At 37.1% G+C, this 22,108-nt stretch overlaps 1 protein-coding gene across 1 annotated transcript in view; it reads left to right on the top strand.

Annotated features, from left to right (window-relative positions):
* SLC5A12 (solute carrier family 5 member 12) overlaps window positions 1-22,108 on the top strand; it is a 45,652-nt gene that overhangs the window by 3,562 nt on the left and 19,982 nt on the right. Inside the window, exons 2-8 of the mRNA XM_024764729.1 lie at window positions 4,222-4,287; window positions 5,509-5,560; window positions 7,969-8,036; window positions 12,180-12,334; window positions 12,452-12,592; window positions 17,280-17,409; window positions 18,810-18,898. Coding sequence (XP_024620497.1) covers window positions 4,222-4,287; window positions 5,509-5,560; window positions 7,969-8,036; window positions 12,180-12,334; window positions 12,452-12,592; window positions 17,280-17,409; window positions 18,810-18,898 — 701 coding nt within the window. The remainder of the gene's footprint in view (window positions 1-4,221; window positions 4,288-5,508; window positions 5,561-7,968; window positions 8,037-12,179; window positions 12,335-12,451; window positions 12,593-17,279; window positions 17,410-18,809; window positions 18,899-22,108) is intronic.

The following is a 22,108-nucleotide window of genomic DNA, read 5'->3' as shown; positions in this document are numbered from 1 at the left end:
GGGCACGAACCCGTGTCCCCTGCATCGGCAGGCGGACTCTCAACCACTGCGCCACCAGGGAAGCCCACCTGTGCTATTTTTAAAAGCAAGCACAAAGCATGCAACTTTTCTGCTGAACTTCCGTTTTTACTTTTGACTGTATTTAAAGCTATACACCGATCCAGGATGACCATTGGATACGTGAGTGAGTGAATACAATCTTTCAGATGGAGAATTATGCAGTTCGAATAGTCTCTTATTTCATGGATGAGAAACTAGAGGCTTAGATTACAGAGTGAGATAGTGGCAAAGCTCAAACTAGAATTCAAGGTGTCTTACTTCTGATCTAGTTCTTTTTTATTTTCATATATATTTTTCTTAATACTGTCTCTCTAGTTTGACTGAATTGACTGAATTTAGAGGAACTAAACTAAGATGTTAAAACCATTGACTTTTGCTGATTCCTATAGCAGTTTTCTCCCTACCTTTCCATTTTTCAGGAACAATTTCCCTTTTGCTTTCCTGGACTTCATATCCCAAACAGTCCCAAAGCCAATATCACATAGTTTGGGTTTTGTTACGTTTCTCCACTTCTGATACCACATTTTATATCAGTTATCTATTGCTGTGTAACATACCATCCCAAAATAAATTTCTTAAGCCAACAATTTTACCTGCTCACAATTTTGTGGATCAATAATCTGACTTGAGCTCAGGAGAGTCTAGTAAGACAGTAAGGTTCTTCTGCTCTTATTTGGGGCCATCTCTGTAATTGCCATCAGCTAGTGGGTTGGTTAGTGGCTCGTTGATCTAGGGGAACTCAGATGGGACAGCTTGTAGCATACTACACTTGGTTTCATCCTCTAGTAGGCTATCCTGGGTTCTTCATGTGATGGGAAAAGAATCCCTGTCAACCAGAAGACATAGCTCATTACAAGCAATTTTGCAGTCTCCACTTGAATCATATTTGGTAGAAATACCACCGTCTTAAGTTGTGTTCCCCCAGAAGCAAATTCTGAGACAAGGAGTTTAATGCAAGTCATTTTGGGGGGAAATGATTTTATTAAGTATTGGTAGGCAAGTGGCAAGTAAGACATGGAAAAAAAGGAAACCAATAAAGGTATGTTTTTGAGCAGGCTGTTATTGTGAGCAACTGAGGTTCTATCTCACTGGGGATTTCTGGGGGACAGTACAGATCACATATCAGGGTTGGCCTCCTTGAAATGAAAATAACTGGGATTTTTTGGTCCAACTTCCTTTTGTCATTGGCTGAAAGACAATGATAACACCCCCAAGTACTTCTAGTCTGCCCTGTGCAAGGGGTGAGATAAAGCCCTCAAGCAGAAAATCATGGTGCAGTTAGATGCTATCAACATGTGCTGGGACAGAGAGTGCCAATAAGCTCCAGGGGTCACACCCACAATGACTACTACAGTCACTAAGATCACACTATATTCCTGTCCTTGCACTTGACGTTATCGTACACTATACCATTAGATCCTACAAATGCCAATTTTAGAAAGAGGTGGCCATCGTTCAGTGCAATAAACTAATCTTTCCAAGGACATGTGATTTGAACCCATGTTGTCTTCAGCTAAAAAGTTTTGCACTGTTTTTTATCCTATGATAGCTGAGACTTTCAGCTTCTCTCTCAGTGACTTCCTTACTCCTGAATTGCTACTCCAGCTTTCTTTTGGTTTCCATTTGCATGGAATATCTTTTTCCATCCCCTTACTCCTTACTTCTTTAAAAATATTTTCCTCATAGCTGGTGCCCTAAGTCACACATCCACCGGATTATTACCTGACTCACAGTGTACTGAATGTGTTGCCTGAAGAAAGATGGTCTGAAAATAAGGTGGTTCTTTCCTTGGGGGAAGAGTTGAGCAGTAAATTGGGAGATGTGGATTAGTGTGAAACTGAGTCACAATTCTGTCAAGAGGAGTCTTTTCTAGGGTTTCAAAGAAGGTTCCACCTTAAGCCATCAATCAACACTTACTTATGTATCACTTCTAGGAAAAGGACACATCAGTAAACTCCTGGGTTAATCAGAATGATTTTTCCTAAATTAGGTAAGAACTACTACCAATTAGAAATTATTACCAAGAACTACCACCAGGATATTAAGTCCTCAAGTCATTTGCTACTTTTAACGTTTATTTTGTTCATTCAGTACATGTTTATCATGCACTGGAAGACAAATACTAGTGCCTTCTAGAATATTTGTTCAGGAATACCTTTCTTGACCTCCAACAGTAAATCAGATCCATCTGTTTAGTGTGTTCACAGCTCCCTGTAACTTTTCTTTTAGTACATACCATCACTGTAACTTTACTTTAGTATAAATTTGTTAGTGGTCTCCTCTAATCTGTAAAATCCTTTGTGACATGAACTATATAATATTTGCTATCATTGTATAGCAGAATGCCATATAGAGGGCAAGTAATAAATATTTGTTAAATGAATGAATACATGAAAGACGAAGATAAAATAAAATAAGACCTTGTTTACATGTACCAGGTAAAGTAAGTGTGGTAAGCTGAAAAATGCATCCCCCTCCCTCTAAAAATCATAATAAATGTTCTAATCCCAGGAACCTGTGACTGTTACCTTATATGGTTTAGAAAAAGAGATCTTTGTAAAGTTGAATAAATTAAGGATCTTGAGATGGAGAGATTATCCTGGTTAAACCAGGTAGGCCTTAAGTACAAACACATTTATATGAGGGAGGCAGAAGGAGATTTGACAGACAGAAGAAAAGGCAGTGTGACCAAAGAGGCAGAGATTAGAGTGATAAAGCTAAAAGCTAAAGGACTGCCTGCAGCCACCAAAAACCCCAAAGAAGCAAATTCTTCCCTAAGACCTCCAGAGGGAGCAGAGCCCTGCAAACACTTTGATTTTGGCCCAGTGAAATTGATTTTGAACTCCTGGCTTCCAGAACTGTAAGAGAACACAGTTCTGTTGCGTTAAGCCACCAAATTTGTGATATTTTGTTACAGTAGCCATACGAAACAAATACAGTAAGGTATGCGAATCCAACACTAAAATATAAGGCAGAAGGTGATCAAGTGTTATTACATATGAAAGAAGTTTAATATAGTTGCCCTAAATGCTCAGAGGAGAAAGTATGAGGAGGAACAGGAATGGCAATTGGGCTATCCTTTTGTTTGTTTTTTTAACATTTTTATTGGAGTATAATTGCTTTACAATGGTGTGTTAGTTTCTGCTTTATAACAAGGTGAATCAGCTGTATATATACATATGTTCCCATATCTCTTCCCTCTTGCATCTTCCTCCCTCCCACTTTCCCTATCCCACCCCTCCAGGTGGTCACAAAGCACCGAGCTGATCTCCCTGTGCTATGCGGCTTCTTCCCACTAGCTATCTACCTTACGTTTGGTAGTGTATATATGTCCATGTCACTCTCTGACTTTGTCACAGCTTACCTTTCCCTCCCCATATCCTCAGGTCTATTCTCTAAGAATTGGTGAATTTGGAGAGAAGGAGGCTCTCTCACAATGAAAATCTGTCTACACAAAGGACAAATCTGCAGAGTACAAAGCATGCTGGTTGAATTATACATAATGATTTTATGTGGAGAATAAATCATGTGAGGGTTAGTGATGTGAGCTAAGACAGGAAGAGTGTGGATCAGACAGTAGAGGGTTTAGAATGTCAAGCCTGGGATGTGCATTTTGTTTTGTCAATGATAGAGAATCACTGGAAAGTTTGAGGAAAAGCATGACATGACCAGAGCTCTGCTTTAGGAGAATCAATGCAGCAGGTGTGTGGTTGGTGGAATGAGTGGGCAAGGCTTGGAATTAGAGAGGTCAGTTAGGGGGCTACTGCATTGATCTGGGAAAGAGGAAAGGAAGGCCTGAGCTGAATTTGGGAACAGTGGGGATATAAAAGGAAATAATGGCTTTAGCATATCCACTAGGAAGAGCCCTGGATAATGAGCCAGAAAATCTGGTTTTTATTGAAGCAATAACAATTTAAAAATAAAAAACATTTATCTTCTCTGACCATCAAGGGAAGCTTGAGCAAAAATTGAGTTTTACTATATCTTTGACTTTAAAGAATCCAAATTTGTTTCCTTTTCTCCCAAGTACAGATAGCATAAAATCATGTTATAAACTAAGAACTAAACTCAGAGAAATACCAAGAAAACAAAAAACCTTCTTAGCAGCCCTTACATAAAACTTGCTGATTCTTTGCATGTCCTTCTCTCTGTTCTTTCTAGTACTTACAACTACGATTCAACAAACCAGTTCGCTATGCAGCCACAGCCATCTATATTTTGCAGACGGTAAGGGGTAAGGATTGCTGCAGAGGTGGATTGGGGAGTGACAAGTATGGGTTTGTTTATTTCAGGGGGCAATTAGCACAATTAAAGGAAAGATTCAACACTAAGAAGAAACTACTTTCTTCTAAGGATAGCACTTTCAAGACAAATGATTCTATCAAGGTATTTCCACATTTCATAGACCCCATATATCTGTACAAATAATGACAAACAAATATATATATATATATAAAATAAACCACCAAGGGAATAAAAGCTTTTTCTTAAATTTACTTTGAACTCTTATTTAACCTGTTCAAGTTGCTTTTGATATGAAATGATCTGGTAACTAATTTTGTTTTGTTTTGTTTTTTTACTAGTAAACTATGTTGAACCAGAAATACCCGTTTTGCTGAAAATCTGTTTAAGACTATACTCTCAAACCAATATTCCCACATTCCCCTTTTGGACTCCTCTCCTGGGTTCTAGGGTGCCCTCTTTCTGCTCCACACTTGCCTGTGGGATACCCTCAATGCATTTCCCGTGACTCACCAAGAACTTTCTGCTAGAAGTTAACTCCCTTCTCTTTTCTAATCAAAACTCCCACTCACTGACTGAAGGATTTAAGAACAAGAAAAAGAGGGAAACACTGCTCCTTGACCTGTCCGTAGATATTTGCCTTTTAAAACCCCGCATGGATCTCTAAATGGTGAAATTTCATTTAAAATTAAATGGGACTCCGTCCACTTCCATCGGTGTAGTAGCTGCAGGTCTGGGAGCTTGAAGATATACTCCCTATGAAGATCACCCATGTTGATAGTTTTCCCTACGTGGTGCTCTAATCACGGATTATTTCCATCTCCACTCTAAAATTTATATTTCAAATTGCTAAAATGTGTTTGTGTCACGGTGATATGTGTATGATGGGGTAGTGGAAGGGTGAATCAAAAGCTTAACTTGAACCCTATTTTCATATCCTTCAGAAATATACCAGATCTAGCCATAAAATCTCAAAATATGCAGCCATCTTAAAAGTCCAACACTCTTCCTCCATCGCATGCTTATTATCCCTTCTGCAAATTAGTTACAGTAGCCAAGGATTTCAAAACAAGAGTGCCTGGGGTTGAACTGTTTGATGAAGAAGTTTAAGGAAATGTAGCTCTAAGGTCATAAGGAATTTTTTAGGCAGACTTACTTTCTGTGTCACTTTTCTCACTGTTCATCTGATTCTTGTCTCTCCACCAGATTCTCTACACAGGAGTGGTGGTGTATGCTCCTGCTCTGGCCCTCAATCAAGGTGAGCTAGCGACACTCTCTTGCACTGTCCACCATTTTTATACATGTCTTGTCACCTTGAGAAATATACACACAACATCTTGTTGAGGAGACATTCCTGTGGTTAGGGTGCTTGAATTACTGTAGTTGTCACAACATAAAGCTCTATAAACTGAACATTGAAAACAATGTAGATAACTAGTTACTTGATTTTATCCACATGGTTCCAAACACCCAATGTGATTATTGCTTGTTTTCTAATCACTGAAGTTATGGCAATTTTTTTTTGAAGTATGGTTGATTTACAGTATGTTTTGTTAGATTGTACATCAAAGTTATTCAGTTGTATATATTTTTTTGCAAGTTATTTTCCATTATAAGTTATTACAAGATATTGAATATAGTTCCTTGTGCTATACAGTAAATCTTTGTTGTTTATCTTTTTTTTTCTATTGGATTATAGCTGCTTTACAATATTGTGTTAGTTTCTGCTATACAATGAAGTGAATCAGCTATAAGTATACATATATCCCCTCCCTGTTGGACCTCCCTCCCCCCCCCCCCCCCAATCCCACCCATCTAGGTCATCACAGAGCACTGAGCTGATCTCCCTGCGCTATACAGCAGGTTCCCACTAGCTGCCTATTCTACGCATGGTAGTGTACATATGTCAATCCTAATCTCCCAATTCATTCCACCCTCCCCTTCCCCACCCCCCATGTTCACATGTCTGTTCTCTACATCTGCATCTCTATTCCTGCCTTGCAAATAGGTTCATCTGTACCATTTTTCTAGATTCCACATATATGTGTTAATATACAATATTTGTTTTTCACTTTCTGACTTACTTAACTGTGTATGACAGTCTCTAGGTCCATCCACACTCTACAAATGACCCAATTTCATTCTTTTTTATGGCTGAGTAATATTCCAGTGTGTATATGTACCACATCTTCTTTAACCATTTGTCTGTCGTTGGATATTCAGGTTGTTTTCATGTCCTGATTATTGTATATAGTGCAATGAACACTGGGATACCTGTGTCTTTTTTTTTTTTTTTTATACAGCATGTTCTTATTAGTAATCTATTTTATACATATTAGTATATACATGTCAATCCCAATCTCCCAATTCATCCCACCACTGCCACCCCCACCCCCACTCTCCCCCCTTGGTATCCATACGTTTGTTCTCTACATCTGTGTTTCTATTTCTGCCTTGCAAACCGGTTCATCTGTACTTTTCTTCTAGATTCCAAATATATGCGTTAACCGACAATATTTGTTTTTCTCTTTCTGACTTACTTCACTCTGTATGACGGTCTCTAGGTCCATCCATGTCTCTAAAATAACCCAATTTCATTCCTTTTTATGGCTGAGTAATATTCCATTGTGTATGTGTACCACATCTTCTTTAACCATTCATCTGTCTATAGGCATTTAGGTTGCTTCCATGACCTGGCTATTGTAAATAGTGCTGCAATGAACACTGGGGTGCATGTGTCTGTTTGAATTATGGCTTTCTCAGGATATATGCCCAGTAGTGGGATTGCTGGGTCATATGGTAATTCTATTTTTAGTTTTTTAAGGAACCTCCATACTGTTCTCCATAGTGGTTGTATTAATTTACATTCCCACCAACAGTGCAAGAGGGTTCCCCTTTCTCCACACCCTCTTCAGCATTTACTTTTGTAGATTTTTTCATGATGGCCATTCTGACTGGTGTGAGGTATGTATAGTAGTGTGTTTCAGTAATCTCATACTACTAACTTATCCCTACTCCTTCCCTTTCTCCTTTGGTAACAGTAAGTTTGACAATTTTGTATGGTACATACACAACCACTAAATAAGGTCATCTATAATATATGGTCCTTTCTCAGCAATCTCATGAAGTTGGTACTCTGAATACATGAGTAAAATGTGCTTGTAGTAATTATTTTAAGATTTATACCTGACCCCTCTGAAAGAAGAATCCTACGGAAAAAAAGGAAAGAAGAAACAAAAGTGAAAGAAATTTAATAATAATACCTGTAATATTAGAAGTCCTCAGTATTCAATTTAATTGTGCTATGTGATTATAATGAGAAATATTTATTCATGGTCAACGTTTAGGTGGTTTCAAAATACTCAGACTAACTTTGTTAAGAAAAACAAACAGACAAACAATTGGGGCAGAGATTGGAAGCTCTAGAATCTTAAGAGGAATAATTTGGCTTTTAGCATTACATGAAAATTATGGGCTGGGTTGAGGTATAATAATGTAATAAAATAATCTTTATCAGAGGTGAGAAAATTTAATGAGACAACTCTAATTTGATTTCCATTTGCGCACAAAGAACACAGACAAAAATATTGTGACTTTTTCCTCATAAAGTTTGTTCTTTTACTTTCCTTAGAGAAACTTCTTTCAATATTTTTTCTCCTTTCATAGTGACTGGGTTTGATCTCTGGGGCTCTGTGTTTGCAACAGGAATTGTTTGCACATTCTACTGTACCCTGGTATGTATCTGACTGTGAAAAAGTATTTAGCACTATCTCCTAATATGGGATAAGGGCTAATTTCCAACAACAGGGCATCTAAGTATAGCAGAAATTGCTATTCCACAATTAAATAAAAATATGCTGGCTTATCTATCACAGTTTCCAGAGGAAGGTGCCATTGTTTTGTTTAAAATTCTTTTCGGTACCAACCATTAATAGAATTTTGGGCTCTGGGCTCATTTGAGAAAGCCATGGCTAAGGGAAGATTTAATGACAGAAATATCTCCGTGTTCGGAGGGTAGGTGACCATATACAACTACTGAGAAAAAAAATATGTGCTCATTAACAGTGATTATAAAACATAGGTAGCATTTATACTTCACTGTCTACTGGTTGAGGAATACAAAATGCATGAACGATCAAGGATGGCTGGTATTTTGTAAAACTGAGATTCCACAACTTGTTTTTGTCTCTTATAGATGGATAAGTTTGGATTACATTTAACATTTGGTCTTACACATGGTCAGTTTTAACCAAGGAACCTGGGTGGTATTGGCAATTATATTTATATAATTGTTACAATCGGTTTAGTTCAACAAACGTTCATTGAGCACCTATTATTTGCCATGCCCTGCAATAGAAATCTTTATTCTTCTGAGTCATTGGTATCATATATGGAGGCTTTAAGTAACCAGTTAAGAATGTGGCAATGGTCCCCAGATAGCTGGATTCTCCTTCCTCCTTTACAAAGAAAAATAAAGTAATTGATATATTATCACATAGCACCATCCATGTACTTTGGCCTTGTGTGCATATCACTTACTCTTTTAACATATATCATGATAACATACAATTTAAAAATGCTCTTATCTCTATTTTCATACTTGCAAATCCCACCATTTCTTTGCACTACAGTTTTATCTTATTTTTTTTCCATTTCATTCTCACTACCATAATTCTATTCCAGACATACTCCTCCTACCTAAATTAAAAATAGTCTCCTATTCCTTACATGTCTGGCCGTATGTAACAGATTAGTGACTCTGAAGTAACTTCCCATAGGAGGATAAATAGATGCATTGCTTAGCAACAGTAATGGAAACCAGAAACAATGGAATAATATCTTCAAAACACTGAAGGAAAACAATTGTCAGTTATAATTGTGTATTTAGCAAAACTATCTTTCAGAAACTGACTGTCAAGAACTGAGAGAAATTACCTCTAACATATCGTCCCCTGAGAAAAACCTAGAGGAAATACTGTGGGAAGAAGGAAAATTATCAAATTTTTGACGGAAGAAGTAATGATAAGAAAATAAAATAGTAAACATTTAGTAAGTCTAGTCAAACAATTTCCGTTGCTTAATGAAAACAACAATAATTTTATAGTATGGTATAATTTATATAGTATCTAATAATATAGTTTATAATATAATAATAATGATTACTATTATATGTAATTTTGCGATTAAGAAAAAGAATAACCTTCATTTGGACATCAATAGCATGTAAATCAGGAAGAGAGTAATTAGACTTAAAGATTTTTTTTTTTTTTTTTGCGGTACGCGGGCCTCTCACTGCTGTGGCCTCTCCCGTTGTGGAGCACAGGCTCTGGACGTGCAGGCTCAGCGGCCATGGCTCACGGGCCCAGCCGCTCTGCGGCATGTGGGATTTTCCCGGACCGGGGTGCGAACCCGTGTCCCCTGCGTCGGCAGGCGGACTCTCAACCACTGCGCCACCAGGGAAACCCCTTAAAGATTTTTTTAATCCTTGAATTGCTGGGGATTAAGACATTTTAAAAATTTAGACTCTAAATGAAAAATTCGTGGCAAAATTTCAAGCGGACTCATTTAAATAAAACAATCAGAGTAGAAAAAGGGAATTAAAACAAAGCAAAATAAAATTGCAATCGATTTAAGCAAGAGAAGAAAAAAATACAGAAAAAGTAGAACAAATAGAAACCAAAAAGATGTCAGAAACAAGTCTGGATACTTTAATAATCACAATATACAAAAATAAACTAAATGTACTACCTCTTAATTGATTTCAGTGTTTCCCTCCACCCTGCATGCCTCTGTTAACTTAATCTTCTTAAAACATCCATCTCTTCAGGCCACTTGACTGACCTAATTCTCTCCTTGCTTCCCATTGTTCACAGGATAAAGTGTAAACTTCTTAACCTAGTGTTGGAAATCTTTCGGTCTGTGAGTCAATCAACCCATCTAACCTCTTCTCACCACACCTTTGTTCCACCTCCTACCTCTTGCCGGAACACAAGCTTCAATGTCTCACCAAACTGATGGCTCATTTATCTAACACTTTTGCTCATAGAGCAGTTTCTTTACTCTGTTAATCCTGTGGATGTGTAGCCTAGCTAAGATAACCAGTGGAAGAGATTTAAAAAAAAAGAAAAAAAGAAAGAAGTGATTCCTGCCATCCAAGAGTTTGCAATCTAGGGAGGTAAACAGTAGAACCAAAACAATAGACTGATTAAAATACCTAAGTGACACTCAAGGCACAGTCAGGATTGTAGATGAGTGGTGTGTGGGCGTGTGTGTCTCTTGCTGTATGAAGGAGTCATAGAATCAGAGAAGTTTTCATGGTAGCTTATAGTTACCTTAATCTGCCTTTTGAAGCACATTTGTTAAAGTGGTGATGAAGTGGTTTGTTCTCTTGCCCCAGGTCTAGCTCAAGTTCAAGTTTATGCATATAAACCATGCCAAGTAGCCTCTGAAAACTGAGGTCTTTGATATTTGGTCTTCATATCACTAAAATATGATATTGTGATTTGGGTTTAGAAGTCTTAATGTCTTTAAAGAAAATCAAAATACCACTCTTGGAAGGTGGAAGTAAGAGATTGAATATTTCTCAAATTGGAAATAGAACAGAATATAGAAATACAATACATGTGGAAGGGACTTTTATGTCTATTTTTAAATTGCATTTTAACTTTACACAAGAAATGATGAGACAAATCCAGTGTCTTCTTTCTTCTCAAGATAAAGATGATGCCTGTCATCTTTTCACAGAAGTTCTTGACACTCTGGGGGAGTAACCGGGGGTAATTCTATGTTTCAACGTTAAAAATACCACATCCTTTCATTCACATAGTGCTTATTCATTTTCAAAGTACTTTAAAAATATATCACTTCATTTAATCTTTCCTAATTTGCTCATGGCACCTTTGCCATGTTCCTAAGGGATTCTCCAGCAGCCTCTTTCTTTCCTCCTTTCTTCTTGCCCACATAGTCCCAACTAGAATTGTACATTGGAATCACCTGGGGAGCTGTAAAAACACTTAGAACTGGGTCCCAGCCCAGACCTCAATTTATTCAGAATTCCTGCGGATGGGGCTCAGTCACTGGTTTTTTTGTTTGTTTGTTTCCAAATTCCCCAAGTGACTCTAAGAAGGATCCAGGTTTGATAACCACTGCTCTAACCTATTGCTGAATCACTGTCTCCAGAGGTCTACTGTTAGATTCACCCTCCTGACACTCTGGTTTGCTCACCTCATTATTTGACCATCCTCTAGCTCTTAAAACACCTTTCTCCATGAGTGTCTGGAATCTATCATTCCTTCCTAGTTCTTTTCTTCTTTTTCAGTAGCCTACCATCTCAGTTTCCCCAAATTTATTCACTGCACTAAATTTACAAAAAATAAAATCTCAAATTGTACAAGCAAGTCCCAGGTGATCATCCTCAATAAACCTGGCACATAAAAGGTGCTCAGTGATGAAAGAAAGAAAGAAAGGAAGGGAGGGAGGAAGGAAGGAAGGAAGAAAGAAAGAAGGAAAGAAAGAAAGAAAGAAGAAAGAAAGAAAGAAAGAAAGAAAGAAAGAAAGAAAGAAAGAAAGAAAAGAAAGAAAGAAAGAAGGAAAGAAAGAAGGAAGAAAGAAGGAAAGAAAGAAAGAAAGAAAGAAGGAAATAGAGAAAGAAAGAGGGAGAGAGAGAAAGAGAGAGGGATGGAGGGAGGGAGGGAGGGAGGAAGGGAGGGAGGGAGAGAGAAAGAGAGAGAGATTGAGAAAGAGGGAGGGAGGAGGGAGAGAAGGGGGAAGAAAGGGAGAAAAGGGAGAAAGAAAGATGCATTAGCAGAGAGGCTGTGCAGAAATGGAAGAGTTGAGGCTTCATTTTTAAGAACTCACATCCATTCTCTTCATTTCAGGGAGGACTAAAAGCAGTGGTGTGGACCGACGCATTTCAGATGGTTGTCATGACTGTGGGCTTCTTAACAGTTCTCATTCAAGGATCAGCCGATGCTGGTGGATTACACAATGTATTAGAGCAATCAGCAAATGGATCTCGACTAAATATATTTGAGTATGTCCAATGCTACTTTTTCTTTTATAAAGATTTAGCCATACGACCTCATCACCTAAAATAATATTTGGGCATCAGAGGAATGTATTTGTTTACTCACTTCTCTCTGCCTCATAGCTTTGATGTAGATCCTCTCAGGAGGCACACTTTTTGGACAATCTCAGTGGGAGGAACTTTTACATGGCTTGGAATCTATGGAGTTAATCAGTCGACCATCCAGCGATGCATCTCTTGCAAAACAGAAAAACATGCCAAGCTGTGAGTTATTAATGAACATTTCAATGTTTTTTCTCTGCGCTTTATATGCTTCAAATGTGTTTGTGTGTGTGCGTAAAAGAGAGAAAGAAACAAAGATTCATTTAACCCTTTCAACAATTTTTTGAGGGAGGCATTACTATTCCGTTCTCCACAAGGAAGTGGTAGTGCTGGGATTTGAACTTAGATCTTTCTGTCTGCCTTTGCTCACCATCATTTGCTGCTTTCATTTGCTGAGAAATTACTGGGTTAAATTAGGTGCTGTGGGAAGCAATGCAGAAAGAAGGAGCACATATTTCTTACTTACAGTTTCTGTGATGAGATGGCCCTCATCACTATTTCCATCCAGCATGTGGTCTCTTCAATTACTATTTTTATTTTGATGGATGTACGGTAAAAGTTTCCAAGGAGACGTTAAAAGAAGAAAACCCAAGGTAATGAAGCAAGTCGTAACAGAGCTTCAGCTGCACCAACTCCTGCCCAGATAACCAGTCACCAGTTTTACCAGGTCTGCTTACTCTGAAGGACTCCACAGAGTTGCAACTTAAGGCTTTTTAAAACCAAGCAATTCATCCCACCTTCTAGAATGAAGACCAAAGGAAGTTATGCACTTTTATTTTTTTTTGTAAAACTGGCAGAAATAAGCTAGAATTTCATTGAAAATGGGCATTTCATCCTCATTGCTGCTACCCAAGGTTCCAGCCTCTGCAGACTTGTCAGAATGCCGTTAACTTTTCTTGGAGTGAGAAACAGCCATTATGAATATTTCCACAACTGATCATAAAATACTTCCAATGCATAGTTTCTTATTTAGACAGAATAATGGATATGGATATGGTTCAACATTTCGTAACTTGAATTTCAAAAGGGAATATATTACTTACATAGTTAACATACCCTCAGAAGGAAGAAGTGAAAACATTATCTACTGTTCTATCAATTCACTAGTAACATATTCATATCCTATTACAATAAATAATATTAAACTCTCTACACATGTGATCACCACTTTCACAGATAGTTGAATTACTAAAAATGTATTTAGGATCAAATATCATTTTATCTTAAAATTCACTTAAAATTAGAATTCATTTAAAATTCTGCGTTAAAATAAATTAGAGTTGACGATATCTGATAAGGGAAGAATCATTAGGTGAAATAAATAATAATTCTCTGTTAAATCAAGGGTTTTTTTAAATCTTATGTGATTGTGTTATACTGTTTATTCTTGTAAGCATACCTAATTTCTCCCTATTATTATAATAGTACCTAAAAGTTAAGAAATGTATTTTTTTCATCATTTTTTCAAGAGGCCAAGAATAGTACTTTGTGCTTATTAAATATTGATTACTTATTGAACAAAGTAATGCTTCAAGAAGGTCATGCTTGAATGTGTAAGCACATAAATGGACACATATATACATAAGAATTTATGTGTGTGTTTGCATGTGTAGGGGTGTATATATGTATATTCCGGCATGTGTACTTGTGCTTGTGTATCTTTAGATCTTGTTTAGTGGATTGGTTTAAACTAAGCCACCCATTCATAATAGTTTCTTGGAATTTGTTACATTAGTATTTGATGGGTATGAAAACTGTCAGAAAAGGAGAGATACTCATGAAAGAAAAAATATATATAATTTCCTAAGCATTTAGGACTGCCATTCCTGGTTCCACCCATCCCCACTCCCATGGAAGGACCAGAGCTATGATGGGAATTTTGTTAGAATAAGGAAAGATGAAAAAATAAAAACTGTCTTTGGAAAAGACTTCCCTGTAAGAATCTTAGTTGATTTAGCTGATACAATTCAGGAGCGAGAAATCAGTCCAAATGGTCAGCATGGTTGAAGTGCACACAGCTGGAGGGGAGACTGCTATAGTGGGGATCTAGTGGGACCTCTCATTTGTCACACAACTGGAGCCTCAAGGACACTTCCAGGGCAACTGGGGTCCACTCAGAGCCAGCTGCCAACAGACTCTTATTTAGGAGACTCTATAGAATGTTGATTACGTGCATCACTTCTGCTCAATTATCTGAGAGCCTGATGTAATTAGGACATTCCATCAGGGTTTAGAAAAATCTCTGCATCATAGGTAGGTGAAAATACATCCATAAAGTTCATACTGAATGTGGCCATAGGTTAAAACCAGAAGTGACCCATTATAGATACATTTAATTGCATGGCCAGAATGGTGATTACTCACTAAAGACAGCTTCATCTTAGACCAGATCTTCTTCAAACTTAGGAATAGTATCACTTACCAAATCATTTTAGACGTGCTCCCTGGAAGCTGCTTTGGACGCTTTTGTTTCTAGACTTCAGTTTACATTTCAGGACTGCAGTTAGAAGATGATGCTGTGACGGCAGGAGAAGCTGGTGCAGGTTACCACATCCCTTCCCATCACCGTCTCATGTCCCAGCTAAGATGAGCACATCCACACCCAGTCACTTATGTTCTATTCTCTTTGCCTTTGTTTATTTTCTTTATATCTTTTATTGCATCTAAAATCTCCTTGTTTATTTACTTCATTTTGGTGATTATTACTTGCCTCTAATCCCAGAATATCATCTTCATGAAGGTGGGCTCTGGGTTGCTCACTGCTATGTCCTCAGTACCTGGAAGAACCTGGTACATAGTGATGCTTCATAAATATTTTCCGAATGAATCGATGAAGTGGCTTAAGTTGCAAACAGGAGAATTAGCCACGTAGAGAATTAAAGTCTATCTCCAAAGAAAAAAATAAGTTCAAATACAAGGGCTTTAACATTCTATTATACAATTTTGCCACTGATTTCTCATTTCCCATAGTTGACTGGTGAGTTTTTAAAATTGTTTTGAATAATAGCTATATAACCTACATGTGGCTGTATAACCTCTATATATTTTTATGGAGTATAACTCATTCAATCTTCATATTAGTCCTATAATAAGAAGTAAGGCAGGTATGTTAACACTCTTTTTACGAAGGATTTAACTGGCTCAGAGTCTTAGTGACTTGTCTGAAGTCACACAGTTGTTAAGGATAAAGTCTTCTGACTCCAGGTCCGATGCTTTTTCAAAAAAGAAATGATGTAAAGAGTACAACCATATTGTAAAGAATTTCTATCTTTCATTTATTCATTTAATTATTTTTAACAAAATAAAAGAATTTATGTCTGTTATGTGCAAGCACGATTGTGTGCTCTGGGGACATAGCCCTGTGTGTGTTCAAGTGGGGTAAACAGATAATAAACAAATAAATGTATTATACAATTTCAGATAAGGATAAATGCTATAAAGATGTAAAGCCATATAAGGAGTAGAATCTAATGAGAGAGCAGGGAGTGACCTTTCAGGTAAAGAGGCCTATCCAGGATATGGCCTGAGATAAGTTTGAATAGAATTTGTCTAAATGGCAGAAGTAAGAGTACAGCAAATTCAGTTTGCAGATATTGACCATTTCATGTATCAAATGTATTCCCCAAAGGCTATGTCTAAATCAACCTTTTTCAAACAAAAGCAAACAAACAGCTAAAACTCAAAGATAAATATGGTTGGAATAATCCCAAGGAAGGAATTTCAGAAATAATACCCTTTCCTAATGTAAATAATGTAAAATAAAAATTTCCAGATGGGTTGATTATTTAATATATTTGCTTCATATAAGAATACTTTGATTTAAGGGTTTTCTGAAAGTCAGGTACACCTGTACAGCAGGACTTTTAGGGGGCTTTGAAATGAATATGTGTCCTTACATTTGAATGTGAGTGCATCTGAATCCCTTCAAACAATGGCTGGACATTGTTTGAATGAAATGAAACATTCTCAGGAAATGCCTCCTGTTGCTCTTTGGGCCCCCTGCCCCTGAAATTCTCTCCAGAGCAAGATTGTTTGTTCTCTCACTGATCCAGTGTGAGGCCAGCTGACTTTCAAGTCTTCCCTGAGATTTAGAAGATGTGTAATATTTTGACTTTCAAAGAACAGTATGAATACAAAATAACCATAGGATACTACAAATGCACTCAAGCTGAAGTTAAACAGAATGTTATAGAATAAAAAGAATTGTTGTAGAATAAAAAGAATTGCTCCAAAGAATGTGGGGAGAATGACTTTAGGTTTTTCATACCTTCTATTGCCTTTTAAAAAACTGAACTTTAAACTTCATCTGATTTAACCTCCAAAGCGAATATTTCCAAAACGTGTCTACTTCTACATTTATCTCATCATTCCTCTGGAATAAAAGATGTTAAAATGAAAGTTGGCTTTTTGACAGCTTCATGAATTGAGTGGGGGGAAATTACTTGAAGTTATATAACATGAGTGATTGATACATGAAATTTCATCCAAGGAAATAGACCTCACACTACACATTGCAACTTTGCAGAAAAGCTATTTCAAAAGCAAACCCATCAAAAATCCACCTTGTTCAAATTTCATAATCAGTCTAAAACTGTAACATGCCCAAACAAAAGAAATGCAAAAGTATAAAAAGTAATGATTTTTAAAAATTGAAATATAATCGACTTGTATTAGTTTCAGGTATATAACTTAGTGACTTGATTTCAAAATATATACATTCTTGAAGGCTATAGAATTTTATTTTATAGCAAAAAGGCCCCCCAGATTTTACCTTGAGTCTTTGGTAATGCCCTGACCACACTGTAATATGACATAGAGTCTACCAGTAGATCCATGTGTTATTTTCTAGAGCCTTGTATTTCAACTTGTTGGGCCTCTGGGTCATTCTGGCATGTGCTGTCTTCTCTGGCTTAATCATGTACTCCCACTTCAAAGACTGTGATCCCTGGACTTCTGGTATCATCTCAGCACCAGACCAGGTATGTGCTCCCTTGGGACCAGTGGGGAACAGCTGAAATGAGTGTGTTTCTGGCCATCGATGCTGAGCCTTTCTCTTTTTTGACCTGGACCTCTAGGTATTTCCCAAACCCCAAAGACTTGATTTCTTTCCTCTCCTCTTGGATGATATTATCACAGATCAGGTTCTAATACTGGGGAGTGAACATGTAAAAAGAAGGTATCTTATCTTGTCCTTGAAGGCAAGGACTGGGGCCAGGGCAGGGCTGGGGAGAGTGGAAGAGGACTTGAACCTATAGCTTTGGTTTTCAATGCCACCATTCAATTCTTTTTTTCTATCCATCACAACGTTGGTTAATGATGCTTTAATCTCAGATTGAACAAAATGACCCTTATTTCTATAATGCTTCTGCTCATGTCTTCTCATTATGGCTTAAACAATATCACCCCAATATATTACAGTAAGCATGATTTTTTAAATTAATTTTTATTGGAGTATAGTTGATTTACAATGTTGTGTTAGTTTCTGCTGTACAGCAAAGTGAATCAGTTATACATATACATATATCCACTCTTTTTTAGATTCTATTCCAATATAGGTCATTACAGAGTATTGAGTTCCCTGTGCTATACAGTAGGTTCCTATTAGTTATCTATTTTATACATAATAGTGTGTATATGTCAGTCCAAATCTCCCAATTTATCCCTCCTCCTCCTTTCCCCCTGGTGATCATAAGTTTGTTTTCTACATCTGTGACTCTACTTCTGTTTTGTAAATAGGTTCATTTGTACCATTATTTTAAGATTCCATATATAAGTGGCATCATATTATATTTGTCTTTCTCTGTCTGATTTATTTTACTCAGTAGAACAATCTCTTGGTCCATCCTTAAAAACTCCATTTCACGGAGAATATTCTCAGGAGGAACTATCATCTCTATCCTCTCCCCCTACATATACAACTGTCCCACTGTGTCCAGTGGCTGCTCCTCTCCCACAAATCTGGCTCCAGAGTAGAACCATAATACCTAGACTCCCTGAAGACCTGTTTTAAGCGTTTGTTTTTAGGATTTAGTTTCTAACATTAAGGGTAAACAGGCAAGAAAATAGCACACATTGCAAACGTAAAAAATGTTAAAAGTTCCTGAATATTCTAAAGTTCATCCAACATTTTCCTTATATGACTGTCCCTTTCCTATCCCTTCCCCTCCCCTACAGCTGCATCTCAGGTCCATGGAACTGGATTGATCATAAACTCATTTGTTAGCATTTAACAACGATAGTCCAGGCAAATTCCTTTATTGTTACTTTGTTTTTTCTTTTGTTTTCCCACCTCCTTTTGCTAAAAAGCTACAATACGGTCCCACATTTCAGACACTGCTGATGAGACCACTAATCCCATCTTGTTTTGCCCCCTCTTCAGCTGATGCCATACTTCGTCATGGAGTTATTTGCCACAATGCCAGGACTCCCAGGACTTTTTGTGGCTTGTGCCTTCAGTGGAACTCTAAGGTTAGTGTATTGACTACACTTGGCAATAACGTTCTGATGATGATGGCGGTGAGGATGGTGATAGCAAGGCAACCAGGATGACAAAGGTAATGGTGGTAGTCATTATCAGTATTACTGAGTACTCACTGTGTGTCAGCTGCCCTGCTGAATGCCTTATATGCATTTGCTCATTAGTTGTCACACATTATATGAGGCCGAAACTACTCGTTATCATCAGCTTACAAATAAGGAAACTAAGATTTAGCAAGGTAGATAACTTACCCATGGTGAGACAGTAAACTACAGAGGTGATATGTAAACCTAGGTCCACCTTTGCACTAGATCTCTCTGTTTATTTTCTCAACCTTGTCTGGTGCCAAGTGCCCCCCTGGTTTCGCATCACATGCACACAAGGCAGCTCTCTCTGCTGGCATTTCTCATTCAGCTGCAGTACATTCTTACAGATCTATCCTTTGCAATCCATTCTCTCCATCTTCAATAACACTTAGGCACATCCATATCCAAAATGTAAGAACATCCATATCCAAAATGTAGACATTATTCTAAGTACAAAATTTTTCACACATTTATTCTAACAAATATTTTAGAAGGTTTATATTATGCCAGGCACAGCTGGTGACAGTGGGGATACTTCAGGGAACAAGACTAGCATAAGTATTGCCCTGATGTAGAGTTTTCATTCTAGCAGACATGGTATTTTTGAGTATGTTGCATTTCTATTTCATATTAATCCTTTTACATTATGGTTTCTGGGTTCATATCATTCTTATGAAGGCTTCTCCATTCCATGTTTATAAATAATCATCCAGATATCATTCTAGTCTATGGCCTTATTAAATGTTAAAATTATTAAATCATCTAGACTATACATGGGGTATAAGAACTGAAGTGGAGTTCCTGACTTATTTTCCTTCTACGTTAGTAGAGAGTTGTCCCATTATTTTTTAGTAAAAAGCCACATTTTCACCACTGACTTGAAATGCTACCTTTATCACATCTTACATTCTTTTATATATTTGGAACATTTCCTGGATTTTCTTTTATATTCCTTTGATCTATTTGTGTACAGTTATGACAATGCTAATAATTTTAGTGACTAAGCTTTAAAGTTTGAGTTAAAATATGTTAGGTTAGTATTTATTCATTATATTTCTTTTACAGAATTTCCCTTGATATCAGATTTTTCCTAATTATTTTCAGTTAATTCTATAGAACTTTGGTGTACTCAAATCATAATACCGGCAAATACTTTTGAGTTCTCTTCTTTTCTAATAGTGACACTTCTATGTTCACTGTTATGTAATTATGCTTTGAGAACAATGATAAAAAATTGAGGGATTACAGAAATCCTTGTTTTGTTATGCACTTTATCTTTTTATTTTATTTTTAAATATATTTATTTATTTTTGGCTGTGTTGGGTCTTTGTTGCTACATGCAGGCTTTCTCTAGTTGCGGCGAGCAGGGGCTACTCTTCCTTGCAGTGCGTGGCCTTCTCACTGCAGTGGCTTCTCTTGTTGTGGGGCATGGGGTCTAGGCTCACGGGCTTCAGTAATTGTGGCAGGTGGGCTCAGTAGTTGTGGCTCGCAGGCTCTAGAGCGCAGGCTAAGTAGTTGTGGCGCACAGGCTTCGTTGCTCCGAGGCATGTGGGATCTTCCCAGACCAGGGCTCGAACCCATGTCCCCTGCATTGGCAGCCAGGATTCTTAACCACTGCACCACCAGGGAAGTGCCTGTTATGCACTTTAAAGGGAATTGTTCTTGGATTTTACCATTAAATATGATTTCAGGTTTTGGTTTAAACTATATTATTTATTTACATTTTAAAATATTTATATAAAACTAATAAAATCATAAAAAAGAACAAAAATGCATATATTTATTCTACTTTAAGAAATATTTTTATCAGGGAGAAATATTGAATTTTGGTAAACTATTGGTATTTTTGAAATGAGTATTTTTTGCTTTTTTAGCTTTTGGCATATTAATATTAATATGTTGACATTTCAAAAATAACGACATCTCTTAATTCATATAATGACTTTAAATTGCTTATGGTATAATTTTAATTTAGTGTTCTGTTGAATTATTTTTACTAATACTCTTTGTAGGATTTTGCATCAGTAATATAAAATCATATTGTCCTGTGGTGTTGGTATTAGTATCTCAAGGAAACTAAGGACAGAAATGATGAACACCAGAGGATCAAACACAAGTAGGGTGACACGCTAGCTTTCATTTTGTCCCTCCCTACAGAGCTTTATTTATTTTTCTTAAAGCTGACTCCAGAATGGAGAAATATAGCTGTCAACAGATTAATTCCTCCATAAGAGAATGGTTGATTCTTTTGATCTCAAGTTCTAAAATTCCAAGAAAGAGACACTGGACAGTACATATTATAGAGAGATTACTATTACTATAACATTAAGGAGGGTGTTGGGTTAGGGAAAGGGAAAGACAAGAGTGGGGGGTAGAGTAAAGAGATGGTGGTTGAGAGATAGGAAAAAAAAGAAAAAACGATTTTCACCATCTTGTAACAGTTTTAGAATCTGATAAATTGACATATAGATAATACGTCTGACCTCAAAAGCAGCCCAACAAAGGTTCTACAAATCTGCTCCCTCTGGGCCAAAATCAGCTTTTTGTTCCCTCTCTCCCAATGGATTCAAGGGTTAACCCTAATGTTCGAAACTTTCAAATGGTGGATTTTGAGCCATATATGTTGGGAGCATGGAAGTTTATTTTATTTGATCATCTCCTTTCCTTATTTGACTTGCATGTATCTACAGATAGAAGAGGAGTCTTATAGGGAACATCTATTCTACTAGCTAAAATATTCCCAGTCTAGATGAGGAATTTAATAAGCTTTCATGCTATTCTGCAAAGAAAACTCCAACTTCTTGTGTTTTCTGTCCACTAAGCGAGTTTTAGGGCTATAAGACTGAACTCTGGAAAGTCAGAGAGAGAATATCAGAGCTTTTATGTGCTTTTGGTCTTTGCCTGCTTCCTAGTCTTTTCTTTGCCCCTTTCTCCCTTATTAATTGCATGCTAGTCACACTGGGGCTTCCTGTTGTTGAATGAAACAAGTTTTCCACCTGTAGGCATTTACTTGTAATTTTCCCTTTGTTCTAAAACATCTTTTTCTGAATTTGCATGGGTCCTTTCAGTACCCATCTTTTTTTTTTTTTTTTTTGGGGTACCGGGGCCCTCCCA

The sequence above is a fragment of the Neophocaena asiaeorientalis genome, unplaced genomic scaffold, assembly GCF_003031525.2.
Source record: "Neophocaena asiaeorientalis asiaeorientalis breed wild unplaced genomic scaffold, Neophocaena_asiaeorientalis_V1.1 scaffold230, whole genome shotgun sequence".
Classification (NCBI taxonomy): Eukaryota; Metazoa; Chordata; class Mammalia; order Artiodactyla; family Phocoenidae; genus Neophocaena; species Neophocaena asiaeorientalis.
Note: the sequence above shows the minus strand (reverse complement) of the source record. Positions and strands in the feature narration are given on the sequence as shown.